The 26,666-nt window shown below is 46.3% G+C and overlaps 1 protein-coding gene and 1 long non-coding RNA gene across 4 annotated transcripts in view; one reads left to right on the plus strand and one right to left on the minus strand.

The window, feature by feature from the left end:
• Nucleotides 1–11,583, minus strand: part of MLLT10 (MLLT10 histone lysine methyltransferase DOT1L cofactor) — a 151,788-nt gene extending 140,205 nt beyond the window's left edge. For all 3 annotated transcript variants that reach the window (XM_029078348.1, XM_029078345.1, XM_029078350.1), the window contains exons 1-3: nucleotides 11,529–11,583; nucleotides 11,208–11,367; nucleotides 7,640–7,719 (exon numbers count right to left, since the gene is read on the minus strand). In XM_029078348.1, the coding sequence (XP_028934181.1) occupies nucleotides 7,640–7,719; nucleotides 11,208–11,367 (240 nt within the window). In that variant the 5' untranslated portion in view covers nucleotides 11,529–11,583. The remainder of the gene's footprint in view (nucleotides 1–7,639; nucleotides 7,720–11,207; nucleotides 11,368–11,528) is intronic.
• A 521-nt stretch (nucleotides 11,584–12,104) lies between these two features.
• Nucleotides 12,105–14,130, plus strand: LOC120638790. The gene is made up of 2 exons (XR_005660734.1): nucleotides 12,105–12,884; nucleotides 13,619–14,130. It is a non-coding gene; the product is annotated as an uncharacterized LOC120638790 (long non-coding RNA).
• The last annotated feature ends 12,536 nt before the right edge of the window (nucleotides 14,131–26,666 follow it).

The following is a 26,666-nucleotide window of genomic DNA, read 5'->3' on the forward strand; positions in this document are numbered from 1 at the left end:
TTGATTGTCTGATGAGCAAAGTGCAGGGCACCACTCTGGGTAATGAACTGGCTTCAACTGTGCAGAATATGAAAACTGCAGAATAAAAATTAGTTTCTCAATTGTGTCATCACAGAAATGTTTTCAACTCTTCCACCTTTTTTTTTTTAATCCCCCTTTAGTGAATCTTCAGACAACAGAACGGCATTCAGATTCTACAATGCTTTACCATGCTAAAAAGAAGAGTATTCACCGCTAGAATGACAAAAAAGGGTCAACGATTGAACCACAGAGCTTGTCCATGGGGACGAAAGGCAGGAAAAATTGACATAAACATTAGGAATGAATAGTTGTAATTCTGGGAAGGAGATAAATAACACTGGGAAGTGGAGAAGCAGAATTTCATTAAGTTGGTAATACTTTCTTCTCTAGAGCAACAACACTGAACTCATGTTAGAGGCTTATTACATTCTGTTCCAAGAAACAAAACAGAATAAAGGACAAAGCTGTAAAGTTCATTTTAGAGTAAAAAAGAGTAGAGGAATGTAGGGGAAAGGAACAAAAAGGGGATCTAAAGCTTTCAAAGGGAATAAATCTAAAAGTATGGAAGGAACCGCGGAATTAAAAGGGAAAGGCGAGAAACAGTTAAATTCATGCTTAGGCCAATAGTATACCGGGGCACCCCTTATCCTCTGTGCCAAGAAAAAGGAGCAGAGGCCCCCTCATACCCAGTCTCTGGAGCAAAGGGTGGGGTGCAACCCACTAGCAGCCCTATTCGGTTTGTCTCCCTACCCACCGTTCATTCAATCAAATTTATTGAGCGCTTACACAGGGCCACATTTATTTCACATTCTTCGAGTATTGCTTCCCAATTCTTCAAGGCTAATTAAGGGTACGCAGACCTTTCCATCAAAGAGTGCATCACTCTAGAGAGGGGACAAACCCTGCCATTAACCTAAAAAAGGTTGCTAGGGCTATGTCCCCTCTGTGTGGAGGTGATAGATAGGAGGCCTTTAGACTTGGCTTGATCCAGCTCCAAAACCCTTTCATTCAAAAGAAGCAGCGTGGTCTGGTGGATAGAATCTGGGAGTCAGAAGGGCCTGGGTTCTAATCCCAGCTCCACCACTTGCCTACTGTGTGACCTTGGGCAAGTCACTTCACTTCTCTGCGCCTCAATTCCCTCATCTGTGAAATGGGCAATAGGACAGTCTGAGCCCCATGTGAAACATGAGCTGTGTCCAAGCAGACTATTTTGTATCTCCCCCAGAATTTAGTACAGTGCCTGGCACACAGTAAGCACCTAACAAATGCCATTTAAAAAAAAATTAAATTCAAAGTTAATCTGAATGTTAGGTGCCCAAACCGGCTAAGCTTCAAGAGCAACCTGAAGTCAGTGGTGTGTCACAACTGCAACAAGGATTACCAACAAGCATTACACAGCCGAATACATGGCACGAGATGTACATCCCTCTGTCCCAGAGAAGAAACAACCAAATCTTGGCTGGGCAATTTATTTTAAATGAATGACACAAGATGTCTGCTCCCAGGAACTCTGGCAGCTCAGTGGATAGGCAACTGAACACTGACTACAATCCCAAATGGTAACCCACTAGAAATAAAACTGTGGGCCAGTCACCCTCAGAATGCGAAATGTCATATGCGACACAACTGTTCTTCAATCTCCTCAATGTGATTTCATAATAATGGCTTGATTGTCTTTTGCACCCTCCCTAATGTTACATAACCTCCACTTAACCCCTCAACTTGATGGTGGGAGAATACTACGTTTCAGTTCTGCCCCACACCCCACCCCTAGCCACCACAAAGGTCCTGCCCACCCACCTGAGGGTGGACAGAAGACTCCACCATTAGGCCAAGGCAAAGCTGAGGGTCTTACACTCCACACTTCAAAACCAGCCATGCCATTACACTGTTGAAACCTGATTTCACTACCTTTAGAACAATGGGCAAAATTCAACAGAACATTTTCAGAAAACCTCTGGGGACATACATAATCACTGGGTAAGGGTTCGTTGGGCAGCCACAACAAGGCTGGCATTAGCAAGTCTTACTCTTGTGGTTCACTAAGTAAATTCTGTTGCAATACTCTGGGGCTCTGCAGTCCCCTAAGATTGTAAGCTGCTGGAGGGCAATAGGTACTTTTTGATTCATTTCTTTGTAACATCCCAAGCACAGGCAATAGAGGACTCAGCAAAAAAAAAAAAAAAAAAGCGCAAATAGTTGATCAATTTGCTTATTAAATCTTAATTTGTGGACTATAATGAATGGCCAACCTTAAGAGCTGAACATTACCGTCTCAACAGATCCAGCAGCTTCAAAACTGAATCACTGAAGAATGAAGGTTTTCCTCCTACTAGTTATACAGATAACATATGTTTTGCCTGTGTTTTCAAACTCCTTCCATCCAGTCATTTCTAGCTAAAGAATTCATTTTTCAATGTCATTTTCTACGGCTGTATCCTAAAATGATGCTCCCGATTTAGCTCATCATCATCATCCTCATCTTTTACAGTTTGTGAAGATGTGCTTTTCCTCTCCCTAAAAACCAATTTTAGGAGCTTCCTCTCAAAGAACACCACTCAATACTCTATTATAAAACTAAAAAATTATCCTTTCTGCATCACTCCTGCACTTGGATCTGTACCCTTTAAGCACTTTAATTCACTCCATCCTCAGCCCCATGGCACCTAGGTACATGTCCCTTCATATCCGACAAACCACCACTCTCCCCACCCTCAAACCCCCTTTTAAAAAAAAAATAGTTATTCGTTAAGGGTTTATGATGTGCCAAGTACTGTACTAAGCACTGGGATAAATACAAGCTAATTAAGTTGGACACAGTGTCATCCCACATGGGGCTCACAGTCTTAATCCCCATTTTACAGATAAGGGAACTGAGGCATGGAGAAGTGAATTGACTTGACCATGGTCATACAGCATACATGTGGCAAAGCCAGGGTAGAATCTAGTTCCTTCTGACTACTAAGCCTGTGTTGAATCCACTAGGCCATGCTCACCCAAGAGGACTTCACCAACTAAGTCCTCACTTCCCCTACCCCCTCTTCCTTCTGTGTCACTTATGCACTTGGACCTGTACCTTTTAGGCACTTGATATTCACACTACTCTCAGTCCCACAGCACTTGTGTGCATATCCATAATTTATTTTAAAGTCTGTTTCCCCTGCTACACCGTAAATTCCTCCTGGGCAGGGAACTTGACTACCAATTCTGTCATACTGTCCTCTCCCAAGTGCTTAGTACAGTGGTCTGTGCACAGTAAGTGTCCAGTAAATACCACTGATTAATTAAATTCAGCAACTTGTATAAAAAGGATACCAGAAGCAATACCAAATAAATTATTTCATTTAAGGATTCTAAAGTAACATATTACATTGTTTTTTAAAAATAATTTGAAATTATTATTACGCTGAAGCAGTGTTACCTAGTGAATAGAGCACAGGCCTGGGAGTCAGAAGGACCTAGGTTCTAATCCCAGCTCCACCACTTGTCTGCTGTGTGACCTTGGGCAAGTCACTTAGCTTCTCTGTGCCTTAGTTACCCCATGCGTAAAATGGACATTATGATTGTGTCCAACTTGATTTGCTTTTATCTATCCCGGCACTTAGTAAAGTGCCCAGCAAATATACGTGCTTAACAAATACTATTTTCTTAAGAAAATGGCATCCATAGGGCAGAAAAAACTGATTACCAGAAAGACTAGCTTCAAGGACTTTAGGGAAGCACTGCAGAGATCTGGGCCCTACCATTTTGTTGCAGACTTTCCCTAACTCCTCTTCCCTTTGAGCAATTAAATAAACAAGGAAGTACAAGAGAAACTGGCAGTTAGTAATGATGATTATTTAAAAAAAAAAAAAGTCCCAGTCTCCTCCTGCCTGTTAAGAGTACTCACTTCAGAATGCAGAGGAGGAAAAAAAAAAAACATTTCCTGATGGGGTGCCAAAGTTGACACAACCGCTCCTTAATATCCTCTATGCAATTTCATTAAAAACAGCCCAGTGGTATTTTTGGACCCTCAACATCATGTCAACAGAACAATAGAATACTTACTATAAAATCAAGCTAAAATATGAAGACACATGCATCAAATTAAGATTTTCAAAAGACAAATCCACCAAAAAAAAATAAATAAAAGGTTTATTCTCTATGCAAGCAAATCCTGGCTCCACCATTTGCATGCTGCGTGATCTGGGGCAAGTCACAACCTCTCTGGGCTTCAGTTTATTCAGTTGTAAAATAGGGGTTAAATACTAGAACTAGACCTTAAGCTCCTTGAAGGCAAGGATCGTGTCTACCAACTCTACTGTACTCTCCAACCACTTATTTCAGTGAGCTACATTCAGTAAACATGCAATAAATACCACCAAGTGCTTGAAAAACCTGTTTTCCCTCTGCCTTAGAATCTGAGCCCCATGTGGACAGGAACTGTATCTGACCTGATTATCTTGTATGAACCTCAATGTTTAGTACAGTGCTTAGCAAATATTAAGCACTGAGCAAATAGCACCTTTATCTCCCTCATCTACCTCTCCAATCCCAACTACTCTCCTTTACAATTTTGTCCTTCTTCCTGTCTCCAGGAATCACTGCTTGGATGTCCCACCAACACTTCTAATACGTCCAAAACAGAAATTCTCATCCACCCCACCGAAACCCTCTCTTCTCCTCGACTTTCCTGTCACTGTAAACAACACCATCACCCTCCCTGTCTCACAAGCTCGCCAACTTGACATTATCCTTGGCTCATCTCTCAGCCAATCCACATATTCAGTCTGTCACCAAATACTGCTGGTTCAGCCTTCACAGTAGACTGCACCCCTTCCAAACCGCAACCATACTAGTCAAAACACTTGTCTTATCCCATCTCGACTACTGCATCAGCCTTTTTGCTCACCTTCCTGCCTCCAGTCCATTCTTCCCTCTGCTGCCCGGATGATTCTCCTTCAAAAAAAAAAAGTGCACAACTCATCTCTCCTCAAAAGCCTCCAGTGGTTGCCCATCCTCCTTGGAATCAAACGAAACTCCTCACCATCGACTTTAAAGCACTTAATCGGCTCAACTTCTCCTTCCTAACCTCCCTCCACTTCCACGACAATCCAGCCAGCACAGTTTGCTACTCTAACCCTAATCTATTTACTGTGCCTTGATCTCAACTCTCTTGCTGTGGACCCCTTGCTCATATCCTTTCTCACACCTGGAAATCCCTCCCTCTTCTCACTCGACAGACCACCATTCTTCCTCATCTTCAAAGCCCTACCTAACTTCTCTCTCCTCCAAGGAACCATCTCTAATTTATTACATCTTCCCCTACCCTATTCCACCCACCTTTTTATGTCACCTCTTCACTTGGCTCTAAATCCTCTATGCATTGTGATACTCACCCCAGCTCCATAGTGCTTATGTATGTATCCTTACACTCTGCCGCTACCCCCAGCTGTAATTTATTTTAATGTCTGTCTTCCCTACTAAGTTGTATGTTCCCTAAGGACAGGGATCATGTCTACCAACTATATCGTAGTCTCCCAATCACTTAGTACAGTGCTCTGCACACAGTAAGCGGTCAGTAAATACCGCTGGTTATTATCATTAGGCTAAACCACCCCAACTGTCATCTTGACCTATTTTTTTTGCTCAAAACTCAAAATTGTGGTGAAGCTGAAAGACAGACTGCACCAGACAACCACAGAAGAGCTTTTGGTTTCACCAAAATGCACTCTGGGACAGGGAAATTAAAAGATGTCAAATGATCGGGTTATGAAAACAACCTGAAGACTCATTTAGGCAGTTTCACCTCTTTCCCACCGTCCAGAAAGAGAGAGTTTCTAAAGACACATACAGCAGGCTCAGAATTCACTCCGAAAAGGAATCACTCATTTATTAAGTACTTACTGTGTGCAAAACATTGTACTGCGTGCTTGGGAGAGCACAATATAACAGTTGGCAGACATTTTCCCTATCCATAAGGACCTTACAGTCTAGAAGAGACAGGCGTTAAGATAAAATACAGATATGCACTTTAGTGCCGTGGGCCTGAGAATGGGGTGAATAAAGGGTACAAATCCAATTGCGAGAGCACTATAGAAGGGAGAGGGAGATGGGGAAATGAGGGCTTAGTTGGGGAAGGCCTCTTGGACCAGACGGGATTTGGATAGGACTTTGAAATTAGGGAGAGTGGCTGTCTGCCTGATAATGAAGGGGAAGGGAGAGTTCCATGCCAGAGGCAGGATGTGGGCAAGGGGCCAACGGTGAGATAGTTGAGATCGAAGTGCAGTGAGTAAGTTGGCATTAGAGGAGTGAAGTGTGCCGGATGGATTGGAGTAGGAAATAAGCAATTTGACCCACCTTCTTTTAGACCTTAAAAACTTGGGAATCCAATGAGCACCTGAGTGCTAAGCACTCTACAAAGGACTTGGTAGCGAGAATAACAGACAAAAGATACTGTTGCCTACAAGGAAGGACTTTACTTGTCTTGGCTCCCTCTGACTTCTCCATACTTTCAATCCTACTATTGTATGCAGTGCCTCTCAGTCCTGTGCAGAATATGGTGCAAAGTGCTACCAGGTAAACTGCTCTGACAATATAATCCTGGGTACACTGGGCTTCTGTTGCTCCTGTGGCCAGACAGGCCCAAATCACAATAATAACTTTTGCTTTCCCTGGAGCTGCAGCTGGAGGTGAGGAGTAAAAATGCTTTGATTCTCTGCCTTCTGTCAAAGTGTCTTTCTCTTTCAACACTTATGGGTAAGTATAGATTACACTTCAATGTTCCAGCAAATGGTACATCCTGTCAAAAATTCCAAAGTAAAACTACTGAAGATTAAATCTACTCCTCTCTGCTGCTCCCAAAAATATTACTATACTACAGAACTGCTTTTGGCTACAATGAATGGAGTATGCTCTACAAAAGAATTGCAAATGTGTTTGAAGATAGATGGCCAAGTATTTCTGTGATCTTTTGCCAAATGTGACTGCATGTTTAGAAGTAGTAGGTGTTTCAAACTTGCTATTTAAAAAAAAAACTGACATGTGCAGAGTCACTTAATAAACAACAGAGAGTGCACTGGAAACTAAAATTCTGAACAACTTCTTTTAGTAGATACCACACCATCCACAATTTGAAATCCCTGTATCGGGCTGCTATCATGTCCAAAACACAACACACCAGTTCAAACATATACAGGCTAGACAAGAAAAGGACATAATTATTAAAGAATCCCAAGCCTAAAGTTTTTGGTGTTTTTTTTTAATTAATTCTGCCACAATATGTGTTGTCATTACACACTTTGGATAGGTTACTGTGGAAAAAAGGACATTCTTCTGGCAAAGTGCGTCTGGATACAATGCAATGCTGAATAAGAAAAAAAAACACCTGGTGCACACAAAATGACATCACCCACAGGATAACACAACCACACAAGTTTTCAGCATCAAGTTCTTCAGGAACACCATTCTGTGTTAGTTCAAATGAGCTACACATAGCATTTCACATCAAGTTTTACCCACTCAAACTACTACAGATCTACAACAGAAATCTGAAAGACCAGATACTATTGAAAGATTGCAATGCAAACCAATATATAACTTTAGTTTTAATTTTTTTTTTTTTTTTTTAAGTCCTTACCACTCTGGCTGCTCTTTCCTGAGATTCACATTTCCTGCAAAACCAAGGGCCGGTGGGTACCTGGACAATGCCATAGCAAGCTGTAGGAATAAAAGAGTGAAACGTATAAGGATTTGGGGGATATCAAAAAATGATGCTATCAAATCCCATTAACTATTACTCAAAACATCTCAAGGACAAACACTGACTTCTTGGTCTTTAGAATAAGTTTTTGTTTATTATTTGATATTATTTTTTGTAAAAATGAATTTTAATATCCCATGAAACTGTAAAATTACATCTTTTTACATTAACTTTTAATCAGAACAAAGGTATGTCAGGTTAATTTTTATAACCTTTCAAGTGCCAAGCCCAAAGTTTGTTCTCCTCACAAAATTTCTTAGATGAGTACTTTCCCACACCCCAGTTTCCTCAGCTGACTTCACTTGTTCTCCCTCTTGTCCCTATGTTTGTTTGTGGGGGTGAGTTAGCATACATACAGTGTGAGGAGGCTCCGAAGAGGCCGTAACCCCATGGCCCACGAGTAGCGGCTCTACTTGGTCTCCAAAGTGGAGGCCCTCCTCTTTCTTCTGATAGGAAAGTTCTAATTCTGCATGCACCTTCCTACCTCCCAGGGCTTATTTGGGAACCAGAAACTGGAACAGGGACATTACCTGGGAGCCAGGGAGGGCCCAGATAATGGGGATATTGGGGGTGAGTACAGTGAACTTCACCACCGGGCCACGGAGGACTTCATGCCTCCTCTTTGCCTGTCTCTCTTTCCTCTGCCCTCCCCTTCCGCCCCCCGGCAGGGACATGATCTCCCAAGTTTCCCCCCCTCACAAACTGTGACTTGGGCACCCCTCTTTCAGGGCATCTCCCACACAAGCAACAATGTTGGCCCTTCTCAGAAGGCTAGGGGTCAAGTCATGGTCCACAGAACCTTGACTCCGTACCTATCCAGATTTTGTTTCAAAAAAACCAAATGACTAGGGACTAGGGCATTTCTCTTTCTCCCACTGGAGCCCTTCTTCCCTCCTTTCCCTACTTGGGACAATCAGTCTCGAGATCCCAATCTATCCCCAGCCAGAATGTGAGCCTAGCCCCGGGAGTCTCTGTCCCTAATCCCTTAAACTGGACTCACTCATTCAATTGCATTTATTGAGCGTTCACTGTGCGCAAAGCATTGTACTAAGCACGACTCCAGGTGAGTCTGTGTGAAGCGGAAATTCGGCAGCCTGACATGGACCCCGGGTGTAGACTCCCGTTTATAATCATTACTAAAAAACAAAGATCTACCTCCACAAGATTTGACCAAAAAAAAACACCTCTGAATTCCCTTCCTCCATCTCTCTTTCTGAAGCACACAAGGAGACTCTGGCTCCTCTAGAAAACAGAGGAAAAGGTGGGGACCACCACTTTCCTTAGTTCCTATATCCAATACTGCAGGTCATGCCCAAGGGAAGAAAAAGAGAGAAAAGATCTGTGCCAATCTTCCATTTCTAAACCCACCAACCTTCTTTCAGCACCTACCTACCCCCAACACTTAAAATAAAAATTTGGCACTCATCTGTATGAAACCAGTGAGCACATGTGCGAGCAAAGGTAAGCACAGGTGACGGTGAGCATGCGCAAGCATGCCACATGAAAGATAGGCCTTGTACTACAATGTTTGAAGAACACATTAGGAGTTCAGTGGACCCATAGCTCTTATTTCCTGATCTCTACTCATGAAGACTATCATCACAGGGTAGACAGACTACATTTTGGAATTCCAAACAGATATCAAATAATTATCCAACATACGAGATTAGCAGAGAAATGAGTTTTGATTACAAATTTCTAAGCAACTGAGGTTAAAACAAATTAAAAAAACTAACTTACCACCATACATTACTTCAATAAACAATAAGTCCAATTTATCAATAAGCCAGGGCATCTTACCTCTTAAAAGAGCAAAAAGTTGGGGGGGGGGGGGGGGGGGCGGAGAATCACATCAGCACAACTTCATTACTTCTAAATCAATCTGTCCCAAAATATAAAAAGCCTGTTCTCTCAATAAGTATTGCTGTGCTAACTTGCTTAAAGGGCACCTGAAAATTCCTTAACTGTTGAGAGATGCTGCATTTTCTAGCTATAATCTAACAAAAAAAAATTAGGAGCTACTATATTGAGAAAAAGGCCCCAATCATGAGGGACTGACTTGACTCTTTGACTCTTTGAAGCATCTGCAACTCCAGCTTAGCACGAAATTATTTTCTGCCAGTCAGAAAAAGCACAGCAGCAGTGTCAACAGTCAACAGTAATATATTAATAAAAGTCAAGTTTCATTTATTTTCTTTCCTTGCCTAAAGAAAAAAAAAAGTACTTGGGCCTCCTAATTATCTTCTTATCAAATTATATTATTTGGAACCGATCCCAGAAAAAGGTATTTTAATATTTAAATCGACATTTTTCTTGGAGTCTCACACCACACGAATAGGGGTTCAATAAATACAATTGATTTGTGTGTAGAGATGTATACATGTTATGCACATGCACATACACGCCAGGGGAAACATAATGGATACTGGAAAAACAATACCAGTCCCAACCGAGACCTCAAAAGAAAAGCTCCAGTTTGACAGCACACCAGATACACCTCTGCTACTACTCTCAAGACCCCTTTCTTCTAAGAAGAAATTTAACCCTTCAAAACAGAATCTAGGCATTAGCACCTACTTTCCGAACTGCCTAGAGAAGAGGTGGAAAAAGAGGAGCCTATTCACGACTCCCCCCCCCAAAAAAAGAGGCAGACCATGTTCCTTTCTCTCTTACTCCCAAAAATGATAATTAAGATACAACCCACCTTGTCCTGCCCTTCCTAACCCGGGAGTCCATGGAGTGGGGCCGCACGTGAATAAACAGCCTGACTAAAGGAATTTGCCAAGTCCCTGACAGCAGGATCAAACAGGCCCGAGCAGGGGCTTGGGACTCGGGGGTGGTGGGTTCCAATCCCGGCTCCGCCACTTGCCTGCGGGGTGACCTTGGGCCAGTCCTTCCTCTGTAAAATGGGGGTTGAGACTGCGCGTCCCACTTCGTGACCTTCGATCTGGCCCAGTGCTTGGCACATAATGAGCGCTTGGCCGATACTATAATTATCATCATCTCCTCTGGCCTTACAGCTAGCAGCAGCAGTTGGGCAGTCTCCTCAAGTGCCTTCCCCACGCCGGCCCGGGGGCAAAGGGCGCATGGCAGATACTCCAGGAAGAACAACTTCCATGGCAGAGGGGCGGCGCGACTGCCCCCCCCCCCACCTCATGTCTCCTTTCCCACCCTATTCCCAGCAGGTTCCTCTTCTTCCCGACCCCCTTCCCACTACATCTCCTGAGGAAATCCCCCTCCCCGCGCCCCCTCAGGCGGCGACCCGATGACACTTGGGGGGGGGGGGGAGGCCCCATCTCGTGACAGCCCCGGGCCACGCGCGCGCGCTCTCCTCACGCTGTCGTCGACTCCCCCCTCCCCTCCCCCCCCCCCACGAGGGCAGTCCCCGGGCGGGCGGTTGAGGAAGTGAGCGATGGGGGAGGGGGAGGGAGGGGGGAAGGTTCACCTTGATGCACCGCGACGCTGCAGCCGTGCCCGTCGCAGTAGACCAGCGGGTTCTCGGCCCAGCCCCTCTCGTCCGAGCACACGCAGCAGCCTCCAATCATCTCCTTCATGCTATGGGAGACCTCGTCCTCCAGTGACACGGGCCGGTCGCTAGAGACCATCTGCGGGGTGGGGGGGGGGGGAGAGGAACCCCAAAATAAACAAACCCGCCCGGATGGCGGCCTCGCGCTGCCCCTTCCCTCCCCCTCCCCGGCCCCGCGCGGGTCCTCGCCCTCCCTCCCGCCCGGCGCGCCGCCCCGGGCTCCGCGGCTCAGTCACTCACGTTCCGCGCTGGAGTCAGGAGCCATGTCCGTGCCGACTCCCCACCCCCACCCCGCCTCCTCCTCCTCCCTCCCTCCCCACCTCCAGCCGGGACTCTAAGGCAGGACCCCGGAGAGGACACACATAGCAACTAGGCCTCTGCACAGGCGCACTGGGGGGGGAGGGGCGGGGGGGCTCCCGCCGGGCGAAGGGGAGGGAGGAGAGAGCGGAGAGGGAGGTCGCTGTCGTCGTCGTCCTCCTCCTCCCTCCGGGCGTCAGCCGACGTGCGCGCCTACCTGGGCCCCACGGGGGACGAAAGGGCGTGCGCGCCGCCGACGCGGCGCGGCCGTTCCTTCCCATTTCCCTCGGCTGCTCCTCCTCCTCCCGGCTTCCGCCTCCCCGCGGGGGCGCGCCGCTGCTGGAATGCGCCGGCGGGGAGGGAGCCCGCGGGGCCGCGCGGGCGGCTGAGGCGAGGGGGCAGCCTGCGGAGGGAGGCTCGTGGCGCGGGGGGCGGGGCGGGGCGGCCGCAATGGTGGCGGGCCCCGGCGAGGGCCGCTGCGACAAAACCGCCCAAAGCCACCTGAGCGGCCCCCTCGGGCCCGGCCGCCGAAAAGGGCGGGCGTTTCTGGCCGCCCTCCCCTCACGGAAGGGCCTCGAGACTCGGCCTCCTCTCCATCACCCCCCTCCCCCCGGCCCGGAGGCCCCAATCCTCCATGCGCGAGAACAAACTCGTAATAGTGGGTGCGGGGAGGAGGAAGAAGAAGCCCCTTTCCTCCTCTGCTGCCTGTGCGTCTGGGTCTGCAGAGAAACAGACGCGGGCGGCAACTCGAGCCTCCGAAGACGCCTGAATCTGCAGTTTTCCGTTCAGGCTGGTTTGGGTCACGTCCCTGCCACCGGCTTTAAGTTAAATTATTTAAGTGGCAGGAAGAAGCAGGCCGCCTATTCACACGTAGGGAGAAAATGGCCTAGGCCTGGCTAAATCGTTCAATTAGCATAACAGACCTGAACATTTGAGAGCCGGACCAAAATCCCGCCCCCCGATCTGACTCCCCCTCCCTGGGTACCCCCCTTCACCCCCTCGGTATATATGGCAGTGTCCTTGAGGGTCTACATTTTGCTCCGGACGCAGGTCAAAAGGATGAGTTTGGCCTAGCTTGGCCCCAACCGTCTAGTCCCGTCCGCTGGGGAAACGTATCTGCCACCCGGTCATCGTTAAAGTTAGACTGTATCATAGAAACTGTTCCAATAACAGGCAGGGTGGCAAAGCCATTTTACAGCTTTTGGTTAAAATGACCTATAAATTGCAGGTGCACAACAGCTACAGTTGTCAGAATCGAGCAATTAATAGCCTGACGGTCTGATAAACAGTTGTTTGAAGGTAAGAGATGCGGCGGTCCAACGTGACCGCCCCGCTATCACGCAAGTGACATCTTTAATTCAAAACCCTTTCATTAATGGAATTGGGGTAACGGGGCTTCTTGAGATTCACTCAAATATGAGAAGCCATTCAAAAACGGGAAGACACGCATTAGTTCGGGCTCATACACGTGTATGTAATCCTATATTTGAAGATATCAGGAGAAAAAGATGATCACATTTTCATGACAGTGGTCAACCGTCGGGTGGTATAGGAATAAGATTAAGTTCTTAATGAGTTGCTCTCCCAAAAAAAGAACTAAAAAGTAATACAATTTTGAGCAAATATGAATTCTGTGACTATTCAGACAAGTTCTTGATTTGGAGATGGTAATGACTGATCAATTTCTCTGAAAGTATGCAAATTATGTTCTCATAATTACATTGGCATTTCATCCAACTAAGATTTGCATTCAAATAAAAAGCGTGGCCTCAACTGCAAAATGATTTTATCAGAACATCAAGACCTCACTTCATAAAACATGTAGCAAACATACACAGTAATCGTATCCTCTTTATTGTCACTAATACAAACGGTGCAGTACTTGCTCAATACACAATTCCTGTTCAGGCTTCTAATGTGCAATAATTTTGAGTTAAGATCAATGTGAAACTTCCCTTCTGTAAAGATGTAGTCAAGGCTTAATGCACTAAATTATTAAATAACACATTTGTTTTATTTTTAATGGATTGGAGCTGTTCTTTAGATGGAATGAATACACATGAATGGAGAGACTACATGATCACTACCTTGCCGAGATTGCAACATTTGACGGTAAAAATCTAACCTAAAGAAATATTCTCTGAAATAATCATTTGTAGGAGACCTAAGAAATGAAAATTCCCCCCCCCACCCCATAAAATGAAATCTTAAAATTGAGCATAATCAAGACGCAGGCCAGGGTTAGCAAAAGATGTCTGAAACTGAAAATCTGGAAAGGTGTATATTTTATGTGAATGGAAATTGATGGAAAGCTGATCCAGTATTTCCTAGTGTGAAATCATTCCCCTTGAAAGTGATTTTAATAAATTAATATTGGATCATGTTAATTAGGTGAGAAAACAATCTAGTGAGTCTGAAGCAGTCATTTCAATTTTAACTTACATACCAAACTTCTTCTTGGAGGATGTATACCAGATGTAGAAGTCATTCTCTTATAATATGAGTAAATAGGAAGGATTGCAAACATTAAAGAATGTCTTCCTTATTCCAATGAAATTATGTATTTCCTTTTGGCGTACTTAAATTATAAACCATTTTGTAAACGGGTTCATACGTACTCTTTCATCCATGAAAATTATATTTCCGGGTCAAAAAATGATAAAGATGAAGCAAGCTATTTTTCATTAAAATATTGCAAAATGGCAAAGTGTTGAGAATTATCATCATGTATTGAAGTATCCTAGTTCATTTGGTTAAAAAAGGGAAACTTGAAAACCTGGAATTCCCTGTAATAACTCAAAAGTGAGACCACTGGATTTTTTCCTTTAAATCCTGCTCCACCGCCTTATTCGAGTAAAACAAAGATCTGATTCTTTAATTGACTATCTCCTTGATTCAACAGCAGCAATAAAATCAACTATTCCTATACAGTTAACAGCCTATCTGATGAACACTGGAAGTCCAAGTAAAATATTTGAGACTGTCGGGTATATGAAAAATACATGATGAAAATCCTGAATTACATGTTTCTCCCCTTCTTACGATAGTATACCTTCTTACGATTACTCTTTGTTTTATTTCTTAACTCATCTGGTGAGTCTGCAGGCATAATAAACTTGTATTTTGTCCATCCACGTACTTAAGAACATGTCTTAAAAGAAATATTTAGAACTACTGACATTCACTATGCAGGTTAATATTATTCATGCTTCACTCCATAAAATAAATCAGAGTTTGTTTGTCCTCTGTTTATGCCCATTAAATTCACTGTTATAGTCTTAATCAAAATAAATTTTGATCAAAGATATTTGTTTAATATGAGGAAAGCATAAGCAACATGGTCCCTCTCCACATTATATTTCCTTAACTCACGTGTTTTGATCTTTACAAATAGTGTATTTTAAATGGTGTATTGGCTCTAATCCAGCACATTATTTCTAGCCATGCTCAATTATGGAAGAGTTAGTGTATCTGTGGAATCCATATTTTAAACTATCAGGCTGTCTTTGTTTCATGGTACTTATGGTAAGTTAGAAAACATAAAAAAATAAGGTGTGCTCTATCCTTTGTTGCAGGATACGTAATAAAAACTAACTCCCATTCCATTATAATTCCTTGATTAATTTGGAGTCTTTTTACTTATTTGACTCCAAAGGGTCCCCTGTTGTTTTTTTTTAATCTGGACATTTGACCACCATGCCATTTGTGCCATTTTGGGTAGATTATGTAAAAGCCTATGAGATGTATGTACGTGCGCGCGCGCGCCTGTGTAAAACCTCTACATACTAATTATGGTCCTTGGGCTGTAGGAGTGAATGTATATTCTAGAAGTTTTAGTATTTTAAGTGGAGGCATTCTTCCTGTCTTCACAAAATCATGTTTTGTTTGTTTTTTTTTAATCGCTTCCATCATGTTTTAATTGTAGTATCACCTCTGTTGGCTTTTGGCAAATTCCATTTATCCAAGAGCAAAAGGTTTTCCTAGGTGGTTTTCAAGTATCACATCTATTAACAATATTGGAATATAAAAGTTCACTTCAGTCAAAGATTAAATGTAGAACACGAATCAAGATTTTTTTCCTGGGAGATGCAATAATGAACTACAATTTCTAATTGTAAAAACTAAGGAAATTTTCATCTAGGTATGTCACTTAAGGATTTATCATGGTTTGAGATGATCTAGGTGGTTTTCATCTACCAATTGATTTATGATTCTCTATACTTAAACAGTTCTCAAATGTTAGCTACCTTTTCACATATCTGGTAAGTGAAATCGTGAGAATGACCACGATTTTCCAAAAGAACCCCAAACTTGCGATCCTAGTGAATATGATTAATGCTGAGTTAATCCTGGGAAAACTAGGTTGGTTACTCTTCCATTTTAGATTACATACAGTGTAAATTCAGTGCTTTCTCCTTGCAAAGTACCAAATTCGTCTAGAAGAGCCTGGTTGAAAATGGGGCGGTTGAGTTGTGAAAAGTTGTTTTAATTTTAGTCAGGGAGATTTTTATTGATGATACCTGCATTTCTGGAGTAAGTAGCGCCAGAAACACAGAGTAATGTCCAAAAATCGTCTTTACATTATTTTGACTTCACTGAAACCAAGGTTCTATTTAGTCACCGACTATCACATACTACCAGCAGCAAAACCAAGAACGTGTATCCTTTGGGTTTGTAAAAGAGGTCATCAGTTTTGGGGTCAGAATGTTGGTCATCAGAAAGCTGAGGCGAGGGGGACGGTTTGTTTTGAGGGTTTTTTTTTTATTTCATTTTCCCTGGTGCTGAACATTTGCCTTTGTTACAATGACGAAATTGACACATCGGGTTTGCAATCGACTGCTGGAAAGAGAAAACCACCCTAAAAAAATAGGTTTACCTAAGTGAAAAACTTTTATGCGGTTTCAAGATTGTGAGTGTGGAAGGGAGGAAAATCGGTTTATTAAGTCCGAGAGGATCTAGATGTAAATAAACGTCAATCGGGAAAGGGGGTGTGTGTGTGAATAAATGCCATTAGACTGATTTGCCAAATACCATTTGGAGTAAACAGGGCTCCTTTTTTCATTTAAAATGTTTTCTTCTCAACAAGGGGCCACCACTTCCCAAATTCAAAAACACGCCCAGGAATATGTTAATTCATCGCATTGTGTCCCAGGAAGAAAGGAGTAAAGAAATACAACTCCTCCCCACCCCCTGCGTCCCCCACCCCGCAAAAGTCCTTCGATTACTGTTGCGTTACAATTGATTGTCGAGCCCCTGATTTTCGAATTTTGCAAACCGACAACAATCCGGTGGGTGTTATTTTTTTTTTCTTATCCTTTGCGTTTGGGTGATAGCAATGCCGAGGTTAACATGACCCCATAGGGTGTATCTTATGAAGCTTAACATTCCTGGCGAATTAAACGCACAAGCCTCGGATCACTTTTTGTCAATCTTCCCGTGGCACTTGAGAGTCGGAATGTAGGTCATTTTTTTTTCTTCTTTTCTTTTTTTATGGCGGGGCTTCCCCCTAATTAAAAAACGCCTGATTCCCGGTGCAACGCGGCAACCGGACCGAGCCAGCCCGCTAGCTGCAAGATAGTTCGCTCGTCGGCGAGCAGGGAAGGACCCGCGAAGGGAACCAGGAAATCTGGCTCCCTCCTCCGCCCCCCCAGCCCCTTCCTCCACCATCGTCTTCTCTCCTCCATCATCCTCTTCCCTCCTCCACCATCCTCTTCCCTCCTCCACCATCCTCTTCCCTCCTCCTTGCTCCGGGGGGCTCCGCTCCCGGATAACCCCTCGGCGGTCTGCAAACTCGCAACGTGTCTATTTGCTTAAACGGCATCGAGGTCTGTGACTTAAAAAAGCCCGTTTTGTATAACCGAGAGGCACCTTCCAGGAGCCACCAAAATAACAGTTCCGCGCAGGAACGCCTCCAGAATATCCAGAGAGGAAAAACAAATAGAAATCTCCAATAAACCGATGGCTGTTTGGGGGAGGGACGCCAAGGGAAGGATGGGCAGATCCGGAGCGTGCAGTTATTAGGATAACTTTTTTTTCCCTTCCCCCTCGGAAATTTTTCCATATTCGGATTTTTTTAAAAAAGATTTCCAGCCCTGTGCCTTCGAGAACTCGCTTAAACTGAACTGCGGTGAGAGGATGCGTTCTCAGGGGAAAAGCAAGTTCAGGAAAAGTGGGAGACGGGCAGGAAAAAAAAGTGTTTGGGTTATAAATGCAAACTACTTCTCCATTCACTGCAGGGTTTCCAATAGCGAAAAACCATCCACCACTACTGCTCCCACCGCGGAGTCCCTTCAAACAGATGCTGTTTATGTGCAAAGTCTGTTAACTTTTTGGTTGTAATTCAAAACTCTTGTCAAACGATGCTTTCACGCTGATGTGCAAATATAATATTCCATTAGCAATCCATTCTAATTGGGTTTTTGTTTTTCATCCACCTTGGGAAACAATGCTGCATAATTCAGAGATCGCGGATGGCTATTTGGAAAGGAATTTCCGCCAACTCTATCTCGAAGGGATTCTTCTCCAGAAAGGTCTGGGCCACCGACTTTATTTTTGTTTCTTTTCCTCGTTTTCACGCCAGGGGCCCGGCCCCAATATCGGAGAGACTCTCGGGCACTTGTTGGGAAAACCTTCCGTTCAACTCCCTCGCTTAGAGCCAAACAAGCTGAGGTTTCTTAGCAGTTTGCTGGTAATCATTTGTTTCCGAAACTTGCTTTTTGAAAACAAATGCAAAGCCTGGCTTTCCTCTCCCGCTTGAAAAGCCCCATAATTTGGAGAACATGTTTTACGTGATTAAGAAAACGAGGTTAGCCTTTGCTTAGACTCACTCAGCACTATCTTTTAAAATATTTGTGTGCGGAAACAAAGCGATCCGAGTGCTTAAAGAAAGGGCAGAGCGAAACGCGCTCTTCCCCCTAGATCCTGGGGGCCCAGCCCTTTCTTCTCCGATCTCGCGCTTCAAAAACAAAAATGATAAAAAATAAATGTTTAATCGGCTTCCAACCTCCCCAGTTTTTGAAAAAATAAAATCTGTCCACATCGGTCAGTAAACAGATGTTCTGTCAGGAGCCCATTCGCCTTGCGCTGCCTCTTCCCCCCTTTCTTTGCGCCTGGGAGCTATTCCGGGCCTATTTTATGCCTCCCTCTGTCCGGATTCACCGAGCTCGAGGGGCGGGAGGGAGAGCCCCTTCGCTCGGCGTGTTGGATAATAAAACTTGTCGCCGTGACCCGACAATGTTTGAAGTTTAAGGGGTTGGGGGTGGGGGGGCGGCCGAGGGGAGTGGTGCGATGGGACCTTTCCTCCTCCTGGCAGGGCAAGCTCAGCGAGAAAACAGCGCCAAGGGGCCCAGAACAATGGGAGCGGCTGGAGGGAAGCGAGGCCGACACCAACCTCCTCCCGCTGCCCTCATTCACCGCAAACCTTCGCCCTCCCGCCCCCTCGGCCTGGCCTTGCCTTCCCCTCCCCGCTGCCGCCTCCCCCGAGCCGCTCAGGCTCGGCCCGGGCCCGGGGGCCGCCGAAGCAGAGGCAGCGCACAGACCAGGGAGGGAAGAGGCGGCCTTTCGCCGCTCACAACTTCGGCCTCACGGCAGCCCCCGACCTGACAGGGGGGAAGAAGGCGTGGGACGGTTGGGGTCGCGCTTCAGACATTGACTTTGGGGGAGATACACGGGCGGGGGGGGGCTGGCTTTTCCCCACACCCACCCCTCCTTTGGCCCATGGAGGGGGGGGGTCGAGCGGAGCCAACTGATCGTGGGTCACGAACGGTCACTTGCGGGAGGGAGCCTCCCCTCATCGCTGCTTTTTTTCCTCAGCCACGGCCAGGCCGCAGCTCCCCCGGGAAGGGGCAGGAGGGGGCGGGGGGGGGATTCCCAGGCGGGAGAATCCAATCCCTTGGCTGTGTGTGTGTGTGTATGGGCGCGCGGGGGCAGAAAATAGAAACGAGACGTGGGGGGGGGGGGGGAGTTCCCGGCCGGGAGAATCCATCCCCCGGGCGGGGAAAGCAGGAATGGAGTGGCTCTGCGGAGGGGGAGGGGAGACCGGGAAAGACGAGCTCGGCACGAGCGCGGCCCGCGCGGGGGATTGTGGGTAGAAAAGTGCCCGAGCGGCAAAAGGGAAAATGCAGCGAGGAGCCGGGGTCAGAGGTCAGAGCCCGGGAGCCCCGTGCACTCTGTCCCGTCCCATCCCGGCCCCCTCTCCCGACCCCCTCCCCCGAGAGAGGAGCGAACGGGAGCGGAGCGGGAGCCCTTTCTCTCTCTCCCTCTCCCCCCCCCCCATCTCCTCTGACTCCCCGGTTCTCGTCTTCTTCCTCTAGGCAGGGCCGCGCCGTTCCTGCGACCACTTCGACTTTTTTTTCTCCTTTCTCACCACCAATTCCTCCCTCTCTCCCCCCCCCCTTTTTTTACGCGGCTTGCAATAACGCAGTAAATTTGCTTTAACAAGTAGGGGTGGTTGTATTCTCCCCTCCTCCCCCTCTTTCTCCTTTTTTTTCCTCCTCCCTCCCTCTGCCTTTCCTTCCCTCCCTGCCCCCTCCCAAATCTGGAGCTTTTGACACTACTGCCAGCCAGGACTATAAACATAAACATGTGTCCCTGTAACAGGGCAGGTAATACGCGGGGAGGGGCGCGGGGGGGAGGGGAGGGAGAGGGGTTGGTCACTGGTTCGGCGACTGTAAAAACGCGTGTTTCACGTGCCCGTGGGCTGTGGGGTTCCCCCCCCTCCCCTTCGGATCTATTTATACGCCGCCGCCAGCTCTGTTCGGGGCCTCACCGGGCGGCAGTGCCCATCGGAAGGACCGGTTTCGAGCCGCTCGGTGGCGGCGGGAGGAGGGTGGCGAGGGGGATCCTCCACGACCCCTCGGACCCCCGTCCGAACTCCTTTTCAAACGCCCCGCGGCTCTTACTCTTTCCCCATCCCCCAACTCCACCGCGCCTCGGAGGTCGTTGGAGTCCGCGGGATCGGCGCCCAGCCCCGTCCCGGGGAAAGGGGTGCCTCGACGGGAGCGGTTTCGCGGGGGGCCCGGGAAGTTTTCTGCGACCTCGACGACGACGACGAAGAATATTATCGTGATGCTTTTAAACCTGCAGTCGCCCTCCCCTATGCAGACGCCGCGGGCCCCCTCCCCAGGCCTAATTTCCAAGGGGAAGGTGGTCGCCCCCCGAGCGGGCGGAGGAGCCCTTTTGTGCAAGCCATTGTCTCCCCGCGCGGCCCCGGATCCCTTACCTTGTCTCTCCTCGCCGCTCCCGGGGCGGGCAGCTCCCCATCCGTGCCCCCCGAGAAGGAGGGGGGTTGGTTTGGGGAGGAGGTTTTGTGTGTTATTAGCGGGGCCCGGCGGCTAGCCTCTCTGCCCCGCGACCCCCGCGCTCGGCTCCCGGCCGGGGCCCTGCTCGGCGGGGATTAAGTTGCCGAGCACGTTGCGGCGAGCCGCAGCCCCCCGCCTCACTGAGTCGGTCACGTTTCGGACCCTCCAAGCCCATCCTCATTCTGCCAGGAGAAACGAGGGTGTCGGGTAGGGCGAAACTTTGAAAAAGGAAGAGGCCCCCACCCCCCGCACCCAACCCCGCAGCTCTCCCGCGCGCATCCCACCTCCTATCTCCCGGGATATATTTTTTTTTCCCAACGTTTCCCTTGCGATCTCGCCTCTGTTGGGTTTCCTCCCCCCCTTTTTTTTTTTAAGTTTACCCTTAGCGATTATGGAGTTGGGGCGGATGGGGCGAGAGGCAGATTCCAGTCCGCATTTTAATGAAATGGAGGCGACGGCCGGACCCGGGAACGGCTTCTTTTTCAACAAGAACAACAACAAAAAACCCCCCCAACAACATAAACCCCGAGTGGGACGTAGAAACGGAGCCGTGGATGGGAATCTACCGGGGTGTCTCTCTGTGTGTGTGTGTGTGTGTGTGTGTGTGTGTGTGTGTGTGTAGGGGCGGGGGGAAGAAAGAGGGGAGTGTTTGGAGCGAAAATCCGGGCTCCAGAAAAGGGGGAAAAGGCAACTCGCCTGCGTTAGAGGAGGGGAGATATTTATCCTCCCGGCTCCAAAAACAAATCCAAAGGAGCGAATTTCCCGACGGCTGGGTGGTCCGCGTCCACCCCGACCCGCCTCCCTCCCCAAACCTTGTTTTAATCTGATTATGATGAGATTTGCTGATACAATGAATATTTGAAATGATCCTTGCGGGCCGAGGAAATGGCAACCTGAGAGGTGCAGAGCCCGATTGCGGGAGCGGAGCGACCCCCGGGAAGAAGCCGCCTGCGGTCTCGGGACGTGTCTGCGGGCCGAGATCTGCGGGTCGGAACCCCCAGGGCCCGCCAGCCCCCTCCGATGCCGAGCCTCGGGGTGGGGGGAACCCCTCCTTCCCCCCACCAACTCCGCCCCAACTCTTCTACCCCGTGTCTGAAGGCTTGGTCCTTCCACGTCAGTAAAGCACTAAATCTATACCCCCAGTTTAGTCCTTGGAGAAAATAAATAAATAACTTGGGTAATGCAAATAATTTGTGTTCTTGGACTTCGGGTATCATCTGTTAAAAAACGCCGCGCCGTTTCCTTCACCAGGTTTATTTTCTAAATCCACAATCACGTTCTCAAATGCCCTTGTGTTTCCTAGGAAAATACTGCAACAAAACAAGATAATTGGGGAGGGGGGAGTGGTGGCAGAAGGAAAAGTGGCTTTTCTTTTTAGCATTTAATTGGAATTAAAAGATTCTTGAGCTGTAAACATTCTTTATTTATTCAGCACACATAAGTAGTCATTGTTTTATCGCCATCATAATTATGGTGTCCTTTAAACTGGCTGATAGCAGGAGAGATACGGAATGTGCCTGTAGATTCGGGAATCTCTCTCTCTCTCTCTCTCTCTCTCTCTCCCCCCCCCTCCCGCCCCCACTCCTCGTCGCTCTCCCCACCCCCCCATCCCCCTTGGTCACTAGAGTTCCAACAGTCCTTGGAGATGAAGCAAGCTGAAAGATTGTGGCCTGGCCATTCCTTACGTCATGAAAGTGATTTGTACCACACTGCTAATTTGATGCAATCCATAACCTTCTGATCTCCTATGCTTGTAATTGCTTTTCAGCTTGCAATCTATGTTTTCTCCAATATAGTTCTTGAATATAGAGTTACATATTGCTCACCTGTATGTAAGAAACAATCTCATCCTCCAGGGTTTTGTGCTTTACCTTTGTCTGATTCAAAATGCACACTTTTAGGGCTTTTTCAGAACAAAGCCTCACCAAATCCCCTTTACCTCCGAGGATTTGCAAATTTATAAAGGCTGCATTGAATTCTAGATGGGTCAAGGGGCAAAAAGAGGGTAGAAGGTCACTGCATTTTGATTATGGGTCAGTAGACAACATGGCATGTACTATGTGTCCACAAACTCCTGTGAAAAACAGAATTTTAAAATGCCCAGGGACAGAAAGATCGGTAGTTACTTTGTGATTTAGAGGATCACTCTGATTTCTAGGGAGTAAGGAGATACGTCAAGAAGAAAAATAAAACTTCAGAAAAAAAATACCTAGCCACTCTCCTAAAGTTGTTGCTTCATTTACCCCCCCCCAAAAAATAGCTCAGAGGCATATTGTTAAGTTATGAACCTTTTGACTGTCACTCAGGATTTCATTGTCCCACATCTTCGACTAATTTAGCTATACATGGTTATTTTTTGTCATATTATAATTTATGGCATGTTCTGCGTATTGTAGTTACATTTGGTTGACTTTAAAACAACAGAAGGAACTTCTTTTATTCTTTCAAACTATTATACTTAACGGTATTGGTATCTTTGTGATGTCCCCTGTTTTCTGTACGAATTTCCTTTGAACCAAATATGTCCACCGATTCCAAAGCAAATGTGTACGTACAGTGGAGGGGAAGGGGGAAACCCTCATTTAAATTACGCCTGTCTGAGTGAAAGCACTTAGAAGGAAAGGGCTTATTTTAATGCTCTTCAAAACTTTCATTAATAAGACAGTCGTAGTGTGAAAATGCAAAAGCACTTCTAGGTAGGTTTTCCTTCAGATTTTCAAAAGAATTTTCCCCATTAGCAAACTACTGCTGCAAATGGCTGTTGCATTTCCCAGCTAACCATTTAAGAGACAGTAAATGCAGCGTGCACTACTTCGCTCCAGAGGGAAGAGGTCAGACTGAATTGCAGTGGTATTTAAACATAAAAAAATACAATGAAAATAAATCAAAACACAGCATCAGAAGGTAAATTTGACACATACACTCCCAAGTAGAGACCCAGTTTCATGTTCTCACCGAACTCAGACGTTTAAAGTCCAGGTTTTATTTAAATGAATGTGCATATTTTTACAACGTGTGCATAGAAAAGAGAACATTAAAGAAGGTTCTTTTCCCTTTATTTAAGATTGAGGCTTTTTCATTGGGTAAGGAGCTTTGGACTGAAAGCTGAAATACTTGGTATTGCAAGGTATAGATTACATATTGCTTACTGGGAACGCGATCACATTTAATTACTTCTAAACTCCGGGTATGCCTAACTGTAACGACACATTCACTCACTTCATATACAGAGATAGAGATTATTTATTACACAGATATGAATGTGTACGTATGTACACATTTGGATATAAGGCGCACAATCAATGGATACTTTGTTAAAAAGAAATTTAAGACAATCGTGTATCTTCTGAATGGGGTTCATCTCTGATTGTAAATGAGGCTGACGCGGTCAACAAATTTATCAAAGAAACTCCCTTTCTTTTGAGAGATAGCAGTTTATACATTTGGTTCTGCTCACACACGCAAAGTAAATTATTGCATAACTTTAAACATAATTGATACCAGACACCTTTAATTTTTCATCCCCATTCTTTGGACCAGCTTTCGCATTAATAATCTAAGCCATAAATGTTGGGAGCTATTGATCGCAATCCCCTGTGAGAATGCAAATCCATCTTAAAGTCCCCGGCCTTTCATGTGTGTGTGCGCGCAAGCACCTCCGCCACATCTTTTGCTCAGGACCGACCACCATGTGCCCAGAAAGGACCCCGGATATACAGCGTGTGCTGATGGCCACAAGAAATCTGTCGGTCACATTCTGCACACACACGCGCACACACACACACATTTAAAAAAATAAAAAGATGGGGAAGTTGATGGAACAAAAGAATGCATTCGACAGGAGAAAAAGACGTGAAGCAGAAGTATAAACCCTCGCGTATATCTCTGCATGGGTGTGTTTCTATGTATATCTCTATGCTCTTACAAAGACAGAAACATGAACACACAGAGTTCACATTTTCACATCTCCCAAGTCTTCTGTCGTTTATTTGTCGCTCTTCGACCCTGACTCCACCTCGCCGAAAACCGATATTTGGCCATTAGTTGTTAGGGTTTTTTTTTTCCCCTCTAAAAACCCTATCTTACAAGGATCTGAAGAGGTGAAAAGGGACGTGGGAGGAGGGAGAGGAAGGTAATTTTGAAATGGTTACTAAATCACGATGCCATCATGTGCAGTACTGTGTGTGTGTGTGTGCGCGCGCGCGCGCCCGTGTAAATCTAAACAAATCGGGAATGGCTAAACTCTACCTGGCAAGAAAGGACACTCCAACCCATGTTTTGTAATGTCTTTCAAAGGTTTTCTCCGAGTTTACTGTTTCTTTACTGTTCGTACGATATTAACCTTAGGGCGCGGGGGAGGGGAATAGAACGGGAAGGGGGAGGGAGGGGGAAAACGCCGCTAGTATTTATAAGGACATGGGGAGGCATTTTTAAGCGATATTATTGTCTCTGGCAATAAAAAGGCAAACTGATGGTTCTTCCTTCTCCTTGAAAAAAAAACCAGCATCTGTTTTCCTTCGAAACTTTCAGCTCAGAGACCTAGCTTTCCGCCTCTTCTGAAAGTGAAAGAGAAATACGTGATGGGAGCGATCCAGATGAAAAAGCAAGCTAACTCCGCGGATGGTATTAGCTGTGACGAGGCATTGTTCCCTGCTGCCTCTCGGTTACGTTTTTAAAGCCTGAAATATCACGAGATCCATTCATGAGGCTTCTCTCCATTCAAGGGACAAAAATGTAATTTGCTGTAGCTCTGATTTCTTGGATGGAAATGCTATCCGTAGATTTCAAAGGCCAGAGCTAGGTATCGTGGTTTGTACACACATTGATTAAGTTGAAGAGCGGCGATTACATCTGTGCTGAGTGCAACAGTAGTGCAGGAATGACTTTTCAAATCCCAGCCTCCTGAGTTACAGACTCTCTTAAATAGACTTCCTTAATTTCCGGATGCACGCCTTGAGATTCCCAGTTCTCTGCAGAATTCCTGGGAAATTGCAAGGGGGTGGGGTACGGGGAGCCGCGTCGTGGATCTCGTGCGAAAATACCCTTTTTTTTTTTTTGGCCAAGTGTGATTCCTTTTTTTTTGGGTTACTTTATTTTCCGAGCCGTACCCTACTGGTGCTACAAGGGGAAACCTCAGCAGCGGGAGCTGGAAGTTTTGAATGAGAAGGAAGACATTCTAGCGATGAAATTATATGCACCTATATAGGAGATCATATCTATGTATATGTGCATGTCTATTTTCTTGCAGTCCCCGAAATACCCGTTTATTCTTTTAACCACCCGGATGCCTATTTTGGGAGGAGCGAGGAAGTATATAAGTGGCTATGATGGCTCCGGTCTGCAGTTGTGAGCGTTAACGGCGAGCAGCTCGGCGGGCTTTGCAGACAGAGAGACAGACAGGCAGACAGACAGCCCGCCCGCCGCCAAGGAAACCCTGCAGCCTCGCCGGGAAGCACCTCGCTGCCGTTCCGCAACATTTCGGATATCATCACGATGCACGGCAGCAACGCGTTCGGGGGCAAACCGAGGAAGAGGTTAAATCTCGACGCAATTGCTTCAAAGGGACTCCCCCCCCACCCCACCCCCCTTCCATTTAATCAAAACCTTCGGCTCGCATGGAAAAACGAGCAGGCTGCGGGAGGACCCGTCGCAGGCTGCCACCATCTGAGAGCCCGGGAATATCATCGGTTCTAGCCCAGCGCCTTCCTTTTTCATCATTCTTACGTAGAACCTCTGGAAGCACCTGGGGGTGGGAGGGTCGCATTTGTTTGGCTTTTTGCCG

The sequence above is a fragment of the Ornithorhynchus anatinus genome, chromosome 13 (genome assembly GCF_004115215.2).
Source record: "Ornithorhynchus anatinus isolate Pmale09 chromosome 13, mOrnAna1.pri.v4, whole genome shotgun sequence".
Taxonomy (NCBI): Eukaryota; Metazoa; Chordata; class Mammalia; order Monotremata; family Ornithorhynchidae; genus Ornithorhynchus; species Ornithorhynchus anatinus.